At 50.3% G+C, this 21,626-nt stretch overlaps 1 protein-coding gene across 6 annotated transcripts in view; it reads right to left on the reverse strand.

Moving 5' to 3' along the window:
* The window catches only part of RILPL1 (Rab interacting lysosomal protein like 1), a 43,684-nt gene that overhangs the window by 13,191 nt on the left and 8,867 nt on the right, over positions 1 to 21,626 (reverse strand). For all 6 annotated transcript variants that reach the window (XM_067701091.1, XM_067701087.1, XM_067701088.1 and 3 more), the window contains exons 3-4: positions 8,024 to 8,142; positions 7,137 to 7,358 (exon numbers count right to left, since the gene is read on the reverse strand). In XM_067701091.1, coding sequence (XP_067557192.1) covers positions 7,137 to 7,358; positions 8,024 to 8,142 — 341 coding nt within the window. The remainder of the gene's footprint in view (positions 1 to 7,136; positions 7,359 to 8,023; positions 8,143 to 21,626) is intronic.

Below are 21,626 nucleotides of genomic sequence, written 5' to 3' on the forward strand. Positions count from 1 at the left end.
TCCACCCACGAACTTGGGGAGGAAATGGTGGAGGATTTAACTTCCCGAGAAGGCACTCTAAGGCATCTGCTGATGCCACACCTTCAGGGGGCTGTGTCCTCAGGGTACGTCTTCAGTGTTTGACTCCCTCTGCAGAGCCTTGGGGGCTGCTCCTCGGACCACCTGATGGCCACACATTCAGATGGTGCCCCCTACCCAAGCTTCCTAGTGCAAATGCCTAGTATACAGCAGGCACTCACTAATGCCAGTTCCCTTCTCTTCCTCTGCCCAGGTTAATCACAGAGCATCCTCAGATGTCTAGTTTTTTTTTTTTTTGCAGTACGCGGGCCTCTCACTATTGTGGCCTCTCCCGTTGCGGAGCACAGGCTCTGGACGCGCAGGCTCAGCGGCCATGGCTCACGGGCCCAGCCGCTCCGTGGCATGTGGGATCTTCCCGGACCGGGGCACGAACCCGTGTCCCCTGCATAGGCAGGTGGACTCTCAACCACTGTGCCACCAGGGAAGCCCGGATGTCTAGTATTTACTTAACATTACTGGGCATCAACTTTCTGCCTGCTGGTCACTGAGCTAATGAGACAAATAGGACAGTTGGTGGTGGAGGAAAGATACACACAAATTTACAAGGTAATATAATTAAAGAGGTACAGGCCCCGAGAAGGATCACGGAAGACGTTACTGCGGATGTGGTCTCTGTGCATGGGGTCTTGACGAATGTGTAGGAGTTCACCAGAAACTCTGGGCCCACCCTGGCGGGGGCACCCTCCCCCATTTTGTTTGGCCTTCACTGTGTCCTAAAACTCTTTTGAATTAGTTGCCAATGGTTTTAGATCAGGAGATTTCACACTGAAGTTTGGGTCTGGGGCTTCCTTTTGGGAAAAAATTGGAAGACTGGGTCCCACTGGGTCCACATGGCAGCACTGGGCTGGTAACTGCATAGCAGCTGCTCCCTTTTACATGCTATTTCTATGGCTGCCCACTGCCCTCCCCTTTTTCCTTCCCTGCCTGTGGACTCCATAGGTGCTGGCGGCTGCAGACTCTAATCTCAGGCTCACACACTCCCTCCAGCCCCTCCCTCCCCAAACAACTCAGGCCCTGACATTCACTGGGCAAGTCCCCTGACTTTCGGCCTCTCTGGGAAGGGCCGGCTGAAGGGTCCACACGCCCCTCACTTTCCAAGGGGACTTTGGGCAAGCTGCTTGCTCCTCCCTGGGCCCTCGTTTCCCCATCTAGCCCTCAAAAACCCAATAAGGACTTCCGTGGCGGTCCAGTGGTTAAGACTCCATGCTGCCAATGCAGGGGGCACGGGTTTGATTCCTGGTCAGGGAACTAAGATCCCACAAGCCGCTCGGCACAGCCAAAGAAAAAAAAAGAGCTGTCCAGAGGAAAAGAACTCAGGTTCTAAGGAAGCCCTTTGACGTCCTGGGTGATGTCAACCGATTGTCTGCTGGTCCCCTGAGGATCTCTGGGCACAGCTTGAGGGAGATGCCCGAGGCCCCAGGTGCTCCCTAGGGAGGCCCCAGAGACCGGCTGACAAGCAATGGGGCCTTGTCATTGGTGGAGGGAGGCGACACCCTCCACCAGGGCTCTCCATCCTGACGCTGGCCTCCTGGGCACACTCCCCACTGCCTGGGCACAGCAAGGCCACTTCCTGTGCTCTTGAAGGCCACTGAACATACTTCTGAGCAGCCCCTGGGCCAGCAATGGGGAATGACTGTGCTCTGGTCACCCTTGGTAGCTCCAGGCTACCGCGAATGAATTCAGCCTGAAAACCCTGTTTCACAGGCCAGCCACCAGGACCCTATCTGCTTTCCCTGCATACTTAAAAAAGAAAAAACCCTAACTTACTAAGAAATCAGAACTTGTAAGGCAGAGACAGTGACATCAAGGAGGTACTATTAACTTTATAGTTTTCTTATTGATTTTATATAAAGTCTCTTAGACAGGAAGCCAACCTCATTTTCTTAAGGGTTTATATGTCTAACTGTCAAAGGCAGGAAAACCGTCAGCTAAAATATGAGAAGCTGGATGAACTAGAAAACACGCTGAGTGAGAAGGCAGTCAGGATCGCCTGTTGTATGATTCCATTTCCATTTTGGACATTTCTGGACATTTTTGAAATGTCCAAAAGAGGCAAATCCAGAGACGGAAAGTAGATTAGTGGCTGCCAGGGCTGGGGGGAGACAGAGATGGGGATTGAGTGCTCATGTGGACGGCATAGCTTTCTGGGGTGATGGGAAAGTTCTAGATAGTGGTGACGATCTCACAATACAGTGAATATACTAAAAATCACTGACTTGGGGACTTCCCTGGTGGTCCAGCGGTTAAGATTCCGCCCTTCTAATGCAGGGGGCGTGGGTTCGATCCCTGGTCAGGGAACTGAGATCCCACAGGCCATGCGGCGCGGCCAAAACATGAAGAAACTACACAAAACGAAAACCAACCAAACACACAAAAGAACACTGACTTGTACACTTTAAATGGTTGGATTGTATAGTCTGTGAATTACATCTCAATAAATTCCACCTCAATAAATATGTGATAAAAATATACAAAGAGTCTTGCCTACCGGAGATCACACTGAAATGACAGCGATGCATCTCAGAAAGAATCGTATGAATCAAGAGGCAATGATAAGAACGGATTCCTCCCCCAGCTCTGGATCCCTCCATAGCTCCCACCTTCCCTCACCAGCCTGGTGCCAGGACTAACCGCAACCCCAGCCACACCCTGCACGTTCTCTAGTCTGGATCATGCTGTTCGTCCTGCCTGGAATGGCCTGCCCCACATTCTACCCCTGGACATCCTACCCATCCCACAAGACCCATCTCAAGGCCCTGAAGAGCTGCACTGCCCTCTCCTCTCCACTCAGAATTCACTGTGTCCTCTGATCCCACCACCCTCTATCCCTGCCACACTAACTTTTAGAGCGACTGAATCAAGTCAAGTTCATGTCCCTCATTTGTCAGATAGGAAACTGACCATCGGAGAGATGGACAGGCTCCAAGTCACATGGCAGCAGGTGATGAACGCCACTCAGCTCCAAGGGATGCCATCAAACCCCGCAAAGACGCCCTGGGTTTGGGAACAGACGCTGCAAAGAAGCTCAGTGGGTCAGTCATAACTGCTACCGGATTTTACTCCCCTGTTTCTGTCCCACCCCCATCGTGCCAGAAAGGAAACTGCAACCGACTGGCAGCCGTGCCATGGAGGTGTGAAATGTCCTTGTCCTAAAGAGACCTGGCGCGGGGCTCAGAGTCTTGTGGCTGGGGTGATGTCCTCAGGACCCAGGTTTGGACCAGGCCCCACCTGCCCAGACGGAGACAAGCCTGAGCTCTTGTGGGGCTCAGGAGGTTGGAAGGGGTACCCAGGGCAGGCTGGGGTGTGTGTGACGGCCCCAAGCTTCTCCCCCTGGCGCCTCCTCTCCATCCCCCTGCTATAGATTTGGTCCAGCCCTCACCTCTCTTGCCGGGACTACTGTAAAAGGTTCCCGACAGCCACGTCTGCCACCAGCTCCTTGTTCAAACTCTCCTCCATAAGCTCAGAGCTGATCCTGTCACTCTCCTGCAGAAACCCTGCGAAAGAATCCACATCCCTCACTGCTCAGCGCTTTTTGTGTGTGGCATTCTCAGCCCCGACTCTCTGGCACGGACGATTAACATCTGTTGTCTCTGATTGGTCTGCATCCATTCCCACACATCTTTGGGCTGAATCATTGCAATTTTCCTCTGGAGAAACTTCCCTTTCCCACTCTCTGTGAGTGTGGCTTAGATGGGTGCCCTCCATGTGGCTCAGGAATGGACGACATGCCTATTCTAACCTCAGACCACAAAGACTGATTCAGTGGTGGGCTAATGAGAGGCTCCCTGAGACTCTCGCTGAGAATCTGGGAAAGAAGCAATTTCTTTCTGCTGGGGTTGCAAAGCTGGCCGAGTACCAGGGGCCACTATATGGCAAGAGGCTGCTTGAGAATGACAACAACACAGAGGAAAGCAAAGCTGAGAGAAGGTCTGAAACAAATTCCTGACAGCATCATTTGGGCACCTGGAACCAGCTATACCTGAAGCCAACATTAACTCAAAGCTTTTAGTTATTCAGCCGAAAATTCCTTAAAAAAAAAAAAAAATCCTTAAACCAGTTTAACTTAGGCTTCTGTCACTTTTAGCCAAAAGCAGACTCTAACCTCTCCCTTTTAAGGCTTCTCTCCATTACCTCCCTATCTGTAACCCGGAGGTTCTTGTCCTTCCAAGAACCTAGAAGTGTATGGCCTGAATTCACAAGACACTTAATGACTGTGCTCGGACGAGAGCCAACCTGATGGTAAGCTCCTCTGTCTAACCTCCCCCACCTGTAACCCAAGAGACCAGCACAGTGCCTGCAAACCAGAAACAGTCAATAAATATTTGTTGGAACAAATGGCAAGCGCGGAGCTTTCCTGTGACGGTTCATTATACTCTTCTGAAACGGCACCTCCATCTTCTACACCTACCTGTCAAAATCTTAGCGTTATTATCACTGACATCCAGCTGAAGCAAGAGCTGGTCCGTGAAGCTCCACGCCACCCCCATCGGGATTAACCGCACTATCTCTGTGTTCCTGGCACATTCTGGGGGCACATCTACGTGGGAGACACCTCTGGTGCCCCGTGTCACATCCTGGGCCCACCTGGGTTTTGCTGCAGCTGCGGTGCAGTTCCATCCATGTGGACAGGGGCCCACCTCAAGCACACACTGTATGTCTTTCCATTTCTGCTCCACAAGTTCTGCCCAGGAGTGCTGGGGAGATGACACCTCCGGGGGCCACTCTTAGCTAATTGGGGACAGGCATTTGTGGATAACTGTTCTAAGCCTTTCTTCTCCAGAAAGACAGTTCCGGGAGGTGTTCTATGGTGCTTCTCAGAGGTCCCAGCGGGACTGAGCTCCCACTGTGACCTCAATGACACACCCTCAAATTCCCTTTTCCTCCTTCCCTCACTTCTCTGGTCTTTGGGATCACCTCACAAATTAACCTCCTGCCCAGAGTCCTTTTCTCAAGCTCGCTTCAAGGGAACCCAGACTAAGACAACCTCTTACCACTAAGACAACCCCCTTCCACCTTAAGTGTGGCTGCTGGTCTCCAGGTCTATCTCCTGCACTGGGCTGTAAGCTGCCTGAACCTCCACAGCACTCAGCGCATTGCCTGCAGATAAAAAAGCAGACTTCTCTCTGCAGCTTCCCTGGCCTGCATCACTGGCCCCTGCCGACCTCTCTGACCTTATTCAGACCCTCTCCCTCATCGTCAGCTTGCACAACAGGCACCCTTGCCTTCTTATACTTTCCTGACTGCACTGCAATTTCTCCTGCCTCAGGGCCTTTGCACATGCCACTCCCCCGCTTCACCTAGTTTACTTTCACTCATTCTTTCGATCACCTCCTTGAGGAAGCCTTTTTGACTCCCCCAGACTATCATGGTAATAATACCAACAGCTAACACTTTAAATGAACTAACTCATTTAATTCTCAGAACACCAATCTGGGGGTAAGTATTGTTATTAGTATTCCCATTTTAGAGATGAGAAAACTGAGGTGCAAAGAGGCTAAATAATTTATCCAAAGACACGGAGGCAGTAAGGAACCGAGGCAGACTGGCTCTAGAGTCCACACAGTTAGTTACGCACTCCAGACCCTCCCTCAGTTATGGGACCTTCTGGCACCATCCCTCTCCTTTAGCATGAATCACCGTTTAAAAAAAAAACCGAGATATAATTCACTTACCATAAGATCCACTCCTTTTTTTTTTTTTTTTTTTTTTTTAATTGGATGTGCCACGCAGCTTGTGGGATCTTAGTTCCCCAACCAGGGGTCGAACCCATGCCCCCTGCAGTAGAAGCATGAAGTCCTAACCACTGGACCACCAGGGAATTCCCAAGATCCACTCTTTTAAAGTATAAAATTCAGAGAGGGACTTCCCTGGTGGCGCAGTGATTAAGAATCCGCCTGCCAATGTAGGTGACACGGGTTCGAGCCCTGGTCCGGGAAGACCACACATGCCACGAAGCAACTAAGCCCGTGTGCCACGTCTACTGAGCTTGTGCTCTAGAGCCTGCGTGCTGCAACTACTGAGCCCAGGTGCCACATCTACTGAAGCCTGCACGCCTAGAGCCCGTGCTCTGCAACAAGAGACGCCACAGCAAGGAGAAGCCCGCACACTGCAACGAAGGGTAGCCGCCGCTCGCCGCAACTAGAAAAAGCTCGTGTATAGCAACGAAGACGCAACGCAGCCAAAAAATAAATAAAAGTTAAAAAAAAAAAACCATAAAAGAAATTCAGAGATTTTTAGTACATTCAGAGTTGCGCAACCATCATCACTATCTAATTCCAGAACATTTCCATCACCCTGAAAGAAACCCCGTACCCACCAGAAGTCACTCCCCATACACTCCTTTCCCCAGTCCCTGCAACCACCAGTCTGCTTTCTGTCTCTACTCTGGACATTTCCAATAAATGGACTCATACAATATGGGGGCTTTTGTGTCTGGCTACCTTCACTTAGCATGTTTTTGAGGTTCATCCAAATTACAGCATGTCTCAGTATTCCATTCCTTTTTATGGCTGAATGATGTTCCACTGTATGCAGAGATCATATTTTGTTTATCCATTCTTCAGTTGATGGACATGTAGATTGTTTCCACCTTTTGGCTGTTGGGAATAGTGTTGCTATGAACATTTGTGTACACGTTTTTATGTGGTCATATATTTTAAGTTTTCTCGTGCATATGCCTAGAATTGGAATTGCTGGGTCACATGGTATATTATGTGATTATTTGACTAATGTCTGTCTCCCATACTGGCTGTAAGCTCCATGTGGACAGGAACCAGTTCTCTATTTTATCCCCCATGCCTGCAACACAGTCAACAATTATTTGAATGAATGAATGAATGAATGGCAGATGCCCAGTAACCACCACCGAGCTGGATACCCTGGGCTAGAATGCTGGGAGTCCTGGGTTCCAGGCTCAGCCCTGCCTCTGCCCAGCTGTGTGTCTTCTAGCCAGCAGCTGGCCCTCCCTCGGCCTCCTATTTCTCTCAAGTGTAATGAGGAAAAAGCAAGGCAGCCTGGCCCCCCTCGAGCCAGCCTGCAGAAGCCAGCTTCCCACTCACCACAGGCTCCTCCTCTCCGTTCTGGCTGAGTTCGCCCTGCAGCCTCTCTCTCAGCTTCCCGAGCTCCGCCCGCAGGCTGCCCATCTCCTGCTCCTTGGTTTGCAGATCTGCCTCCAGTTCTACCTTCTGTTCGATCAAGGCCTTCCCCTGGGCCTCCACCACTGTGACACGGTGCCGGAGGTCGTGGTTGATCTTCATCAGCCGGGTCTGCTGCTGCTGCAGCTGTAGAGAGATGAAGGCTATTGGATAGGGCCGCCACATCCAGTAGCACATGTTGTGTACTGCACAAGAGCAAACCATCTACAGGCGTGCCATTCATACTGTAGATGCCTTGATTTGTTTGAAATTTGTTCACGTTCTTACAACTCTGTTGATGCCAGAGATGGGCCATGTGTATATTTACTATGATAATTTTATGATAGATGGAAGATAAGTGTCTTGTTAGTATATTATGACAATTTCCCAACAGAAGAAAGTAACATGCCTTGAGAAAGGGGCATCTTTTTCTAATTTAGGCAGAGACACCGTATAGGTTCCCGGAGCAGCCTGGACCATGCTGGGGCATGAAGGGGATGGGCTGGAGGAAGCCTCAGAGTCAGAGCAGAGGCTGACCGGGCCCTGGGACCTCCTCAGTGTGTGGAAAGAGTCAGGTCACTGGGCAGTGCCATGTTCCCTCCTACTGCGCCAGTGAAGACTCGGCCGAGGGTCCTCCGCACGGCAACTGTTTCAGGGCTGGGCCTCTCAAGCCGTAAGCAGGATCCCCACCCCACGGAGCCCATGGAGTGAGACTGACGGGGAGAAGGGGCGCTTCCTGAGGGGAGGATCCCGTCTCTTGCTGGTACCCACTGGCCGGGAGGGCGGACACAGGGCCGGGGCTCAGCACTTACAGCCTCAACATCCTCGTTCTTCAGCCCGAGCTCCCGATCCTTGGCACGGATCTCGTCGCGCTGTTTGTCCACCACCTCCTTCAGCTTCTTCATCACCTGCCGCTCCCGCTCCGACATGCCTGGGGTGGGGTGAGAGGGACCCGTGGGTGTGTCCACCTCCCTCAGCTGCTTAAGCCATCCGGCGGCTCCCCATCGAGATGAACCTGCCCCCCACCTCCTCCTGGACTCACCTCTGCTCGTCTGCCCCTCCCCAGCGCCTGCTTTCTGCCCCTCCACCCTTCCCCTGCTCATCCCCACCGCAGGGCATTTGCTGTTTCCAGCTTCCGCAAGTCCCTTCCTACCAGCCTCCCCCAGGCTGGCTCCCCTTGATTCTCAGGCCTCAGCTCAAAGTCACCTCCTCACAGAGGCCTCTCCTTCCCTGACCACCCCCCGCCAAGTAGCCCCCTCCTCCCACCTCATCCATCCCCTCACTTTTTACAATGGCTAAGTGTCTGGTACATCCTTTCATCTAATGAAAGATGATACTGCATAGTGATTCAGAGGGTCGGCTCTGGAGATCAAACACCGGTTCTCCCATTTATTAATTGTGTGGCGTTGGGCTACCCAACCTGTGCCTCAGTTTCCACATCTCTAAAATGGGAATAACAGTACCTACCCCATAGGGCTGCTGCAAGGATTGCTCTTGTTAATACACATGAAGCCAATATTGAAGAAGATGTCTGGTACACAGCAGGTGCTCAAAGGGTGTTGTTGTCTGTTCTCCCTGCCCCTCGTCCCCCAAGTATACGGTCAGCCCAGGAGGCAAGACCTTGCCTAACCTATTCACTGTGTATTTCCTGGACTAGCATAGTGCCCGGCACACAGTAGGTGTCTGCTCAGGGCTTTGGTGAATTAAGAAACGTGCGGATGGATGCTGTATTAGTTTTATGTGCTGCTGTAACAAATAACCAACAAATTTTGGTAGCTAAGAGCATCAGAAATTTATTTTCTCAAAGTTCCAGAAGGCAGAAGTTTAAAATCAGTCCAATGTTGGGAGTTCCCTGCTGGCCTAGTGGTTAGGATTCCGGGCTTTAACTGCCGTGGTCTGGGCTCTATCCTTGGTTGGGGAACTGAGATCCTGGAAGCCATGCAGCACGGGCAAAAAAAAAAAAAAAAAAAAATCAAACGTCAGTCCAATATCAAGACGTCACCACATCTGTGCTCCCTCTGGAGACTCTAGGGGAGAATTTGTTCCTGGCCTCTTCCAGCTTCTGGTGGCTGCCAGCGTTCCTTGGCTTGGGGCCCCATCACTCCAGTCTCTGCCTCTGTGGTCACATGCCTCCTTCTCTTCTGTCTGTGTCAAATCTCTCTCTGCCTCCTTTTCAAAAAAAAATTTTTTTTTTGGCCATACAGTGAGGCATGTGGGACTTCCCCGACCAGGGATTGAACCCATGCCCCCTGCATTGGGAGCACAGAGTCTTAACCACTGGACCACCAGGGAAGTCCTCTGCCTCCTCTTTATAAGGACACTTGTGATGGCATTTAGGGTGCACCCAAATAGTACAGGATAAATGCCCATCTGAAGATTCTGACTAAGTTACGTCTGTAAATATTTTACCATATAACGTAACGGCCACAGGTTCCAAGGATTAAGACCTGATATTTAGGGGGCCTATTATTCAGCCTCTCATAGGCACTAAGCCTGAGAGCTAATCCCCGCTCCCCAGGAGACCAGAGCTGGGGAGAGTGGTAGTCAGGCTCAACCACAGATTAACAAGGGAGAAACCATTGCTTCTCTCCAATTTTCCTCCCCTATGGGACTCAGGGGACATACCACTAGACGATCAGGCCCTGGGGAAAAGAACTTATGTGGGTGATTCCTCAGCTATTCTCCCCATGGGACTCCCTTCTCTAAGCCGCTCCATCCCAGCTTTTCCGCTGGCTGCCCTCCTCATGTCCTGGATATTCCCAAGCAGGCAGTCACCACGATGAACGAGCATTCATGGTGCGTGTCTAGAACGGTGTGTGATGCTGCTGGGGCTACAAACCCAGAGAAGACCCAGACCCTGCCCTGGATGAGCTGGAGGCTTTATGTAACAGGCACAAAGGCAGGACGGTCCCAGAAGGCAGCCATCCTGTCTCAATCGTCTCTGTAGTCTGGGGCTTCATATGCGGTAGATGCTCCAGGCTGGCCGATGGAAGAGGGACTAGTTCCCCTCCACGTTCCCAACGTATAGCTCACTCCTACTAAGCCCAGTAAGGATAAACTGCTTTACACCCTCGACCCTATTTCATTCTCACTCCCAACCACTGGAAATGGGTATTATTGTTGTGGCCATTTTAACATGAGTCCCATTTTACAGATACGGAAAACTGAGGTCCAGAGACAGACTTGTTCAAAGTCGCACAGCTAGGCTCTGGCAGAGCTGGGGCTCAAACTCAAGTTTTCTGACTCCAAGTCCTGTGTCCTCTCCATGATGCCGTGCTGCCTCCCCACTGGGGGACAAGACTCAGAAGCTCCTGGCAGGTCACCAGAATGTGTCACCATGGGGCAGACTCCAGCCCATACTTTGTTCCAGACAGGGCCACCTGCTGGGAGTACTCACATTTTACTGTGCATACACGTTCGACATTCATTCCTCAAGTATTTATCGAGCACCTGCTGTATACCTGACACTGAGCTAATCGCTAGGGTCATGATGGCAAGTAAGTGTGGTACAATTCTGCTCTCACCAACTTACAGGCATTAGACAGATGTGTGTGTCATTACAGACCATAACAAGTACTGTGAAAGACTCAACGGGGGCTGAGAAAGAATGATGAGGGAGACCCAATGTAGACTGCGGGTGCAGGAAGGCCTCTTGGACAAGGGTCATTAATGCTGAGACCGGAAGGGGGGAAGGGCAGCCAGGTGACGCGGACGAGCGTTCCCAGGCAGGGGCCCTATGGGAGGAGACCCTGCATCTGAGGCGCTGGAGGGCAGTGCCAGTGGCCGAAGCACAGTGGCCGAGGGGGTGATACAGGCTTGAGCTGGGAGTGAGGCTGGACCGTGCGGGGCCTCGGAGGCCAGGTAAGGAGGCTGGATTTTCCTCTAAAGGGGAAACAAGAACCTCAGGATCTCAACACGTAGAGCCTGCACGGAGCTGGAGGGTCAGGCCAAGGAGACCAGGAAGGGACAGCCATAGAGGAAAGACTTACAGGAGGGCAGGGGTGCCTAGTATGCAAATGAGACGAGCTGGAAGGAAAGGAATTGTGATGAGAAAAGCTGTCAACTGAGTGACTGGGAGGCCCTGAAGGCAATAAGGGTGACTTTGAACGCCTGGGTTCCATCACAGCATATGGCCTCTGACTTCTGAAGTGACGTTAACCTCGCTGAACCTCCATTTCCTCACCCGCAAAGTGGGGACATGCTGATGTTTTTCTTTTCTTTCTTTTTTTTTTTTAATTTTTGGCCACGCCGCTCGGCATGCAGGATCTTAGTTCCCTGCCCGGGGATCGAACCCGTGCCCCCTGCAGTGGAAGCACAGAGTCTTAACCACTGGACCACCAGGGAAAGTCCCATGATGCTTTTCTTTATTCCACCTCTCTGACAATGCTGTACATATAAAATACGTACACTAGGGAATCACACAAGGCCATGAAATAGGATCTTTTCCTACTGGTGAGCCTGGGGCATCCATTCTGCCCCTCAGACCACTCAGCTTCCTCCTTGGACCTCATACCAAGCTAGGAGGCTGAGAGATGCAGAGAAGCTGCACAGGTCCCTCAGAGATGCCAGCCCAAGAAGGAGTGGAGAGGCAGGGATGGAGAGAAGGGGCAAGCATCCTCACCAGGACGGCTAAACTGAAAAGGACTGTCAATGTAAGTGCTGGAGAGAAGGCGGAGCAACAGGAATGCTCGTCTGAGCTGCCGGGGGGGTTGCTACTTGGGAAAACCAATAGGCATCACCTACTACTGCTGTTACACATCCTCTGTGAACCAGCAGCTGATGCTGGGCATAAACCCCCACAGGCCTTCATGCACAGTGCACGTGATCGCCAGCAGAAGGATGGTTCAATAAACTGCAGGAAGAGCGGACACTACGTGGCTATTTAAAAGACAGGTACACTGGTAAGCACAGTAGGGACAATCCGTACAGCACAAGATGTGCAAAAGCGTTCACAGCAGCTTCATTCATCATAGCCCCAAACTGGAAACTGCCATGATGCCTATCAACAGGAGAACGAATAGGGACTTCCCTGGTGGTCCAGTGGTAAAGAATCCACCTTGCAATGCAGGGGACGCGGGTTCAACTAAGATCCCACATGCCTCGGGGCAACTAAGCCCACGTGCCACAACTATTGAGCCCGCGTGCTGCAAACTACAGAGCCCATGCACTCTAGAGCCCGTGCGCCACAACTAGAGAGAAGCCCAAGCACTGCAACAAAGAGACCTCGCGCCATAAGGAAAGATCCCGCATGCCTCAACAAAGATCAGGGAAGCAAGTACTTCCCTGGTGTGTTGCAACTAAGACCCGACGCAGCCAAAAAAATAAGGAAAATAAATATTTAAGAAATAGTAGAATGAATAGATAAACCTTGATACTAACAAGCAATGGAATACTGTACAGCTATGAAAAAGAATAACTACACGTTCCACTTGGAGTTTATAAAGTCAGTTATTTCTTCAGACACTCCTTGCTCCTCAAAGGATGCTCTTCAGCTGGACTCCTGAGATGAAGGGCCCCCAGACTTGCAATGGGGAAACACAGGGCCATCTGGGGGTTCTGGGCACCAGGTGTCCCCCTCCCAAAACTCCTGGGCCACTGTTGCAAGGTGGGGCCTGGGCCTGGGCTAGTGCGACAAGAGGACACTGCTAACGTCTCCCAAAAAAAGCGCTCCTTAGACACAGTGCATGAGCGAGTGTGTGTGTGTGTGTGTGTGTGTGTGTGTGTGTGTGTGTGTGTGTGTCTGTGTGAAGGAAGAGGGCTGAAATCAGGTGTAGGCAGAGTCTGTGAAAAAGCCACGAAAGTATTCACTGCTCTCTGAGCACCTGTCCCGCGAAGGCTCCAGGCAGGGGCATCAAGGGCCCAACTCGTGAAATTTAATCCTTGGTAGGGGGCAGATTCCACTCCTGGAGAAATCAGGTGAGCAGAACAGCTACATGGGGTGGGCGCAGGGGAGCATGAGCCCAGAGAAAGGAAACCTGGACCTGGAGCCCAGCTACATCCAAGTTCCCCGACCAGGGATTGAACCCGGGCCACCGCAGTGAAAGTGCCGAGTCCTAACCCCTGGGAACTCCCAAAGCGCCAGGGAACTCCCAAAGACAGCAATGGGTTTTTTTGGTTGCACCTCACGGCTTGTGGGATCTCAGTTCCCCGACCAGGGATAGAACCCGGGTCACGGCAGTGAAAGCCCAGAATCCTAACCACTGGACCATCAGGGAACTCCCCATCTGTCATGGGTGTCGGTAGCTGTAGGACTAAGAAGCTAGAGAACAAACGGCAAAGAGCTTAGAGTCTGGAGCTAGATTACTTGGACTCATTCCTGGCTTTGCCACTTCCCTTGCAGCTGAACTTGTGCCTTGTGCCTGTTTTCTCACCTGCAAATGGGGATCACGTGGAGGCCCCACCTGGGGCGCTCTCGTGAGGCTGCATATGTTAATCTACATGAAGTGCTCACAACAGGCCTGGCAGAGTAAGAGTCTCTAAGTGTTAGCTGTTATTTTATCTATAAAATAGAAATGCCAGTTTTCCCTGTTCCAAAGGTTGCTGCTAAGTCCAAGCGCCGTTACGAAAGTGCTTCGAAAAATTAAAAGGTTAAGTGTTTTTAACAGACTCACAGACATAGACAAACGCCAGGAGAGTTCTGAGTAACTGTTTAGTCACCCCAGCAATGCAAGACCCTGGGATCTAAAAGAGACATTCGGGCAAGTGCACAGAGAAGCAAGTGCAAGGTCAGTCCCAGGTCCCGAGTCTGTAGTAGTGAAAACTGGTAATGATCTAAACATCCACCAGCAAGGAAATGATTAAACAAGTACCTTCCACACAATGGGACACTATGTAGCCAGTTAAAAGAAAAAGGCAAGGGCTTCCCTGGTGGTGCAGTGGTTAAGAATCCGCCTGCCAATGCAGGGGACACGGGTTCGATCCCTGGTCAGGGAAGATCCCACATGCCGTGGAGCAACTAAGCCTGTGCGCCACAACTACTGAGCTTGCGCTCTAGAGCCCGTGAGCCACAACTACTGAGCCTGTGTGCCACAACTACTGAAGCCCGTGCACCTAGAGCCCGTGCTCTGCAACAAGAGAAGCCTCCACAATGAGAAGCCCGCGCACCGCAACGAAGAGTAGCCCCCTCTCGCCACAACTACAGAAAGCCTGCGCGCAGCAACAAGGACCCCATGCAGCCAAAAACAAACAAATAAATAAATAAATTTATAAAAAACACAAAAAAACGACCTTTTTTTTAAAAAAGCAAAAGGCAAGTGACAAAGTCACAGCAGCAGTATTCGCAATGGCCAAAAGATGGAAGTAGCTCAAATGTCCATCAACAGATGTATGGATTAAAAAAATGTGATCTATCCGAATGATGGAATATTATTCAACCGTAAAAAGAAATGAAGCACTGACACAGGCTACAATGTGGATGAACCTTGAAAACATGATGCTGAGTGAAAGAAGCCAGACACAAAAGGCCACATATTGTATGAGTCCACTTATATGAAATGTCCAGCATAGATAAACCCAAAGAGACAGAGAGCAGACTGGAGGTTCCCAAAGGCAGGCGGGAGGGGGGAGTGGGGAGTGACTGCTGTGGGTGCAGGGTCTCCTTTGCGGGTGGTGAAAATGTTCTGGAACTAAATAGAGGTGATGGTGACACAACATTATAAGTACATTAAATGATGTACTAAATGCTACTGAATTGTACACTTTAAAACTGTTAATGTTATGTTCTGTGACTCGCTTGTCAATTTTTCTAAAAGGGCAATCCAAACAGTAAACACGTAATTATAATTTGTTAAAAAAAGAAAGGCAAGTGACAATCCATACAGCATAATCCCTTTTATTTTAAAAACAAAACACATTCCCTGCAATGTCAACGCCAGCACTGCAGGAGATTTTTCTTATTTAAAAGCAACACGCACGTGGAATATGTGTGTAAATGCAGAGAGAGGGATGGTCTTCCCTCTGGTGAGTGAGGAAGGAGGCAAAGGGAATTCTCGCGTTTTTCTTGAGTTTTGTTTCAACTTTTACAACATGAATGAATACATGTAATAGTTTCTATTGTTAAAGACCAAAACCACCACCAACACCCACAAACCCATACTGTCTGTGCCCCTCAGTCTCTACAAGAAGAAAAGACCCTGAGAAGATTGAGCCGCTTGCCCCAAATCTGCTAGTTAGTGGCCATTTGGAGCATAATCCGGGTCTCTTAGTACCAGACCCACACGTTTTTCACTCCCCCAGAGCCAGAAAACCGCTTTTGATACCGGATGGTGATGATCACCAGTGTTTATCAAGCACCTGCCGTCACCAGCTACTGGGCTCAGCACTCACCACGGATGAAGCGGTGCTCAGACCCCCTCGGATCCCTGTGTTCACCCCTTGCCCCTCTTCAGTGTGCTTTTTTTTTTTTTTTCTGTTCGCGGGCCTCTCACTGTCGTGGCCTCTCCCGTTGCGAAGCACAGGCTCCGGACGCGCAGGCTCAGCGGCCATGGCTCACGGGCCCAGTCGCTCCGCAGCATGTGGGATCTTCCCGGACCGGGACACGAACCCATGTCCCTTGCATCGTCAGGCGGACTCTCAACCACTGCGCCACCAGGGAAGCCCTTCAGTGTGCTTTTGCTACTGACCAGGCGCCCTGGGCTCCCTGGCTGGCAGGCTCTGTAAGAAAGTACAGGTCCCATGCCTACGGGCGGGGCAACTCTGAGGAGTAACTCACACCCCAGAGCTCGCTGCCTTGCATGGACTCGGTTGGGCTTCCTCCTTTCCCTGTCCTGATTCCTCCACTTCCCCAATAGTCTTTTCTAGGGCTGCTTCCTTAATGAATCACCTGCAGAGGAACATCTTCGCCTCAGGTCTCCTTCTAGAAGATGCTGACACAAGCAGAACTTAACTCATTTTATCCTCCGAATCCTTTACGAAGTAGGACCCCTGCTGCCCGCCTTGTGTCGCCGATGAACCTCAGGTGCACAGTAGCTCGTTAACTTTTACAAGGCCACACAGCTAATACCAGGATTCAAGCTCCGGCAGCCTGGCTCTAGGAGCCACACTTTTTTTTTTTTCTTTCACGTTGTGGTGCATCAGTGCTTTTTTCCTCTTTATGGCTGAATGATATCCCATTACATGGACAGACCATCTTTTGTTCACAGTACTTTTAAAAAAATATTTATTTATTTATTTGGCTGCGCTGGGCCTTAGTTGCAGCATGTGGGCTCTAGTTCCCTGAGCAGGGATCAAACCCGGGCCCCCTGTATCGGGAGCGAGGAGTCTTAACCACTGCACCACCAGGGAAGTCCCCAGAACCCACACTCTTGCGACCACTCTACTGCCTCTCAAAGTCTCACAGCCCAAGCTCCTTATGTTATCAGCAAGCGTACTGGAGAGAATAATGTCCCCTCAAACTTCACAACCACCTGGAACCTCAGAAGGTGACCTTACTTGAAAATAGGTCTTTGCAGATGTAATTAAGTTAAGGGGAGGTCAGGCTAAGTGAGGGTGGGCCCTAAATCCAATGACTGGGTCCTTATAAGAGAAAGGAGAGGGAGAGTCAGACCCACAGACCCACAGAGGAGGCCACGTGACAACAGAGGCAGAGCTTGGAGTGACGCAGCCACAGGCCAAGAGTCGCCACCTGGAAGAGGCGGGAGCTTCTTCCCCTAGAACCTTGGGAGGGAGCACAGCCCTGCTGACACCTTGATTTTGGACCCCTGGCCTCCAGATCTGTGAGAGAATACATTTCTTTGTGTGAAGCCTCCCAGTTTGTGGTCATTTGTTACAGGGGCCCCAGGAAACTAATAAAGCAAGCATACGGAGAAAAGTCCTATACAGAAGGTGCACAGACGACTTCTATTGAGGTGAAATTCATATCAGCCACTCTCGGGTCCCACGGAAGGTCCACCTGGTAGGACAAAAGCGACGTAATTGCCCTCAGGGCTATCTTTTTTTTAAAAAATAAATTTATTTATTTATTTTTGGCTGTGTTGGGTCGTTTCTGTGTGAGGGCTTTCTCTAGTTGTGGCAAGCGGGGGCCACTCTTCATCGCGGTGCGCGGGCCTCTCACTGTCGCGGCCTCTCTTGTTGCAGAGCACAGGCTCCAGATGCGCAGGCTCAGTAGTTGTGGCTGACGGGCCCAGTTGTTCCGCAGCATGTGGGTCTTCCCAGACCAGGGCTCGAACCCGTATCCCCTGCATTGGCAGGCAGATTCTCAACCACTGCGCCACCAGGGAAGCCCAGGGCTATCTTTTTTTTGTTTTTTTGCGGTACGCGGGCCTCTCACTGTTGTGGCCTCTCCCGTTGCGGAGCACAGGCTCCAGACGCGCAGGCTCAGTGGCCATGGCTCACGGGCCCAGCCGCTCCGCGGCATGTGGGATCCTCCCAGACCAGGGCACGAACCCGTGTCCCCTGCATTAGCAGGCGGACTCTCAACCACTGCGCCACCAGGGAAGCCCCCCAGGGCTATCTTTTATTGACTAGTTCTGCGTCTGATGCTGTATATATTTTTCTCAACAGTCCTGGGTGTCAGGAGTTGCCACACCCACCTTACAGGTGAGGAACCTGAGGATGGGAACAAGGTGACCCATTGGTAAGAGTGGTCTGAGATTTAAACTGAGGTCCACCTCACTCCACAGCCCATTCCCCTTATAATAGACTGTTCTACCCAGGCATATCTCCAAGAATATTCTAGCTCTGTGTGTCCAACTCAGCAGCCACTAGTGGCAACGGAGCACCTGAGATAGGGCACGTACAAATGGACATGTGCTGAAAATGTAAAATACACATCAGCCATCAACAGATGGGTAGATCAACAAAATGTGGTCTGTCCATTCAATGGGATATTATTCTGCCTTAAAAAGGAAGGAAATTCTGACACAACTACAACATGGATGAAACTCAAGGACATTATGCTCAGTGAAAAAAAACCAGTCACAAAAAGACAAATATTGTATGATTCTACTTATGTGAGCTACCTGGAGTAGTCAAAATTATAGAGACAGAAAGTAGAATGCCAGTTGCCAAGGGCTGGGGGAGGGAGAAATGGAGAGTTATTGTTTAATGGGGACAGAGGTTTACATTTGCAAGATCAGTTCTGGAGTCTGGTTGTACAACAATGTGAATGTTCTTAACGCTGCTGAACTATACACTTAGAAATGGTTAAGATGAGAATTTTTTTTTTAACCTCTTTATTAGAGTACAATTGCTTTACAATGGTGTGTTAGCTTCTGCTTTATAACAAAATGAATCAGTTATACCTACACATATGTCTCCATATCTCTTCCCTCTTGCATCTCCCTCCCTCCCACCCTCCCTAACCCACCCCCCAAGGTGGTCACAAAGCACAGAGCTGATCTCCCTGTGCTATGCGGCTGCTTCCCACTAGCTATGTATTTTACATTTGGTAGTGTATATATGTCCATGCCGCTCTCTCACTTTGTCCCAGCTTAAGGTGAGAAATTTTACGTGTATGTTATCACAGTAAAACATACATATATATATTATATTATATATAAATGAATAACCCACCAGATTTCAAAGACTTAATATGAAAAAAATGCAAAATACCCTACTGATAATTTTTAATTTTTAAAATTTTTATTTATTTCTTTCGGCTGCACCATGAGGCTTGCAGGATCTTAGTTCCCTGACCAGGGATTGAACCCAGGCCCTCAGCAGTGAAAGTACAGAGTCCTAACCACTAGACCACCAGGGAATTCCCCCCAACTGATCATTTTTAAATTGATTACATGTTGAAGGATGATATCTTGGATCTACTGGGTTAAATAAAAATATTAGTGAAATTACTTTCACCTGTCCTTTTCACTTTCTTTTAATGCTACACCTGGAAAAATCATAGTCATATCTGTGGCTTGCCTTACATTTTTGGGTAAAAGGAGAAATATGTACACAACTGGAAGAGCAACCAGTGTATTGCCTTACATTGTTTTTGGACAGTGCTGTTCTCAGCTGCCCTTCAGAAAATGGATATGTGGTCAGTTTTCATCCTCTCCTGGTGACAGAGTTGTTTGTCCAGAGCCCAAGAATTTTCTTCCAGACGCTTGAGTGTATCTCTGCACCCCCATGCCCCCAGTCCAATTGCTTCCATATCTGTAATTCATCTCCGCATGTGCTAACTAGTAGTTTCCAGGTGCTGACAAGACGATTTCCAAATACAAGAAGTAGGGAAGTGCTTTTTAATCTGGAGACTTCCAGGGAGGGGGAGACAGGAGACTGGCAGGTGCTCTGAGCGCACTGCCCAGTATTTTTTTTAAATTAATTTTTATTGGAGTATAGTTGCTTTACACGGTTGTGTTAGTTTCTGCTGTACAGCAAAGTGAATCAGCTATACGTACACATATATCCCCTCTTTTTTGGATTTCCTTCCCTTTTAGGTCACCACAGAACACTGAGTAGAGTTCCCTGTGCTATACAGTAGATTCTCATTAGTTATCTATTTTATACAGAGTAGTGTTTATGTGTCAATCCCATTCTCCCAATTCATCCTACTCCCCCTTCCCCCCTTGGTAGCCATACGCTTGTTCTCTACGTCGCAGTGCCCAGTATTAACGGCTGGGAAAGCAGCACTGTTCCGGGCAGGTTGGCTCTTCTAAGCGGGCATCCCAGCCCACTCACCCCCTAAATCCTGTTTGCCCCTAGGCCTTGCCCCACTGCCTAAAGTGGTACCAGACACACAGTCTAACTTCATGGGCTGCACCTCCTCCCAGGGACCCCCCCGGCCCAGTGTCTGTTCCTCTCACAGGTGGAAGACATGCTTTTGCCCTTATTGTGTTCCCATGGCTTCCCAGGCAGAATAAAAATAACTGTGAAAGGCATGCCTGGCATCTGCCCAGTTTCTCCACTAGGGTGAGGGCTGCTGTCGAGCTGAACACCGGAGGCTCCCCGAGCTCACACCCGGGAGCTGGACCCACGCGAGATGCCAATTAAGTGCGTCTCAGATGGTACCCGTGTGGGCTGTCTGATGAAGAGCCCAGCAGGGATGCAGAGAGCCGAGGCCAAGCTCTCCCACACGGGGGGTGCCGTGTGCACACACATGCAACCGAGCGCCTTAGGGTGTTCGGGCCCGTGCCTGGGGGACCTGCGGCCTCTAGGGCATCACTGGGGTAGGCAGGGGGAGTTCCAAGGTCACCCCTGGAGGCCTCTGGGTGCCCTGCAGAAATGTCACAGACCAAAAGATGGCTATGGGGACATCCCTGGTGGCGCAGTGGATAAGACTCCACGCTCCCAATGCAGGGGGCCCGGGTTCGATCCCTGGTCAGGGAACTAGATCCCACGTGTGTGCCACAACTAAGAGTTTGCATGCCACAACTAAGGAGCCGGCAAGCCGCAACTAAGGCCCAGCACAACCAAATAAATAAACGAAATAAAATAAAACCCACCAGACCATAATGTAGGATTCCAAACGATATTAATTAGGGAGACGACTAACATTTAAAAAACAACAAAAACAAAAAAAACAAAAGATGGCTGTGGGCACCTCACTAAGTTCAACACAGTTACCACAGGACTCAGCAATTCCATGCCGAGGTATATACCTCAAAGCACCGAAAACACATGTCCACACAAAAACATGAAGGTACCAGAACCTTCACAGCGGTACTCTCCACAATAGCCAGAAGTTGGAAACAACTCAGCGTCCATCGGTGGATGAATAGATAAACAACACGTGGTCCAAACAGACAACGGAGTGCTGCTAAGCCAGAAAGAGAAAGGATGCACCCTCTCAGCCCGTTTTCCTCCTCTTTTCAAAAAGGAGATTGGATTCGATAACAACAGCTCATAGTAACAACAGTTAACACTTGCTGAGTGTGGGCACCAGGTACTATTCAGTTTACACGTATTAATTCATTTAATCCTCACAACAACTTTATGAGGGAGATATGGTTATTGCCCCCATTTCTACAGGGGGCACTTAAGGCACACCAAGGTCAAGTGACTTGATCAAGGTCCCTCAGCCAGTAAGTATTGGGTTAGGATTCACACTGGGCAGTCTGGCTCTAGCACCAACACTTATCACCACTACGACTTTTGTTTTCACTGCACGACTCAGATCTCAACAAAGGAAACCCAAGGAAAAGAGGATGCCAGCAACCAGGTCAAACAATTCCTTTTTCCTTGGTCCCTACGGTCCTTATACAGTGTGCTACTTATTCTCACAGAGTGGTAAACACGAGTTCTGAACTTCAGGCCCCCACGGAAGTCCACCCCCTTCCCAACAAACGTGAGGAGGGGGCTTGTATAGGGACCCAGGAAGTTCACCCAGACTAAAGAGTTGGGCCTGAGATTCCTTGCGAGCAGAGCCAGCCTCTGAATGAGAAGGAGGCTGCTGGGGGGCCCACAGCTGATGCAGCGCACGGGGGCCTAGGCCAAACCCCTCTGTCTGTCTTTGCTTCTCCAGCACCAGCAGAGGCC

The sequence above is a fragment of the Pseudorca crassidens genome, chromosome 12 (assembly GCF_039906515.1).
Source record: "Pseudorca crassidens isolate mPseCra1 chromosome 12, mPseCra1.hap1, whole genome shotgun sequence".
NCBI lineage: Eukaryota > Metazoa > Chordata > Mammalia > Artiodactyla > Delphinidae > Pseudorca > Pseudorca crassidens.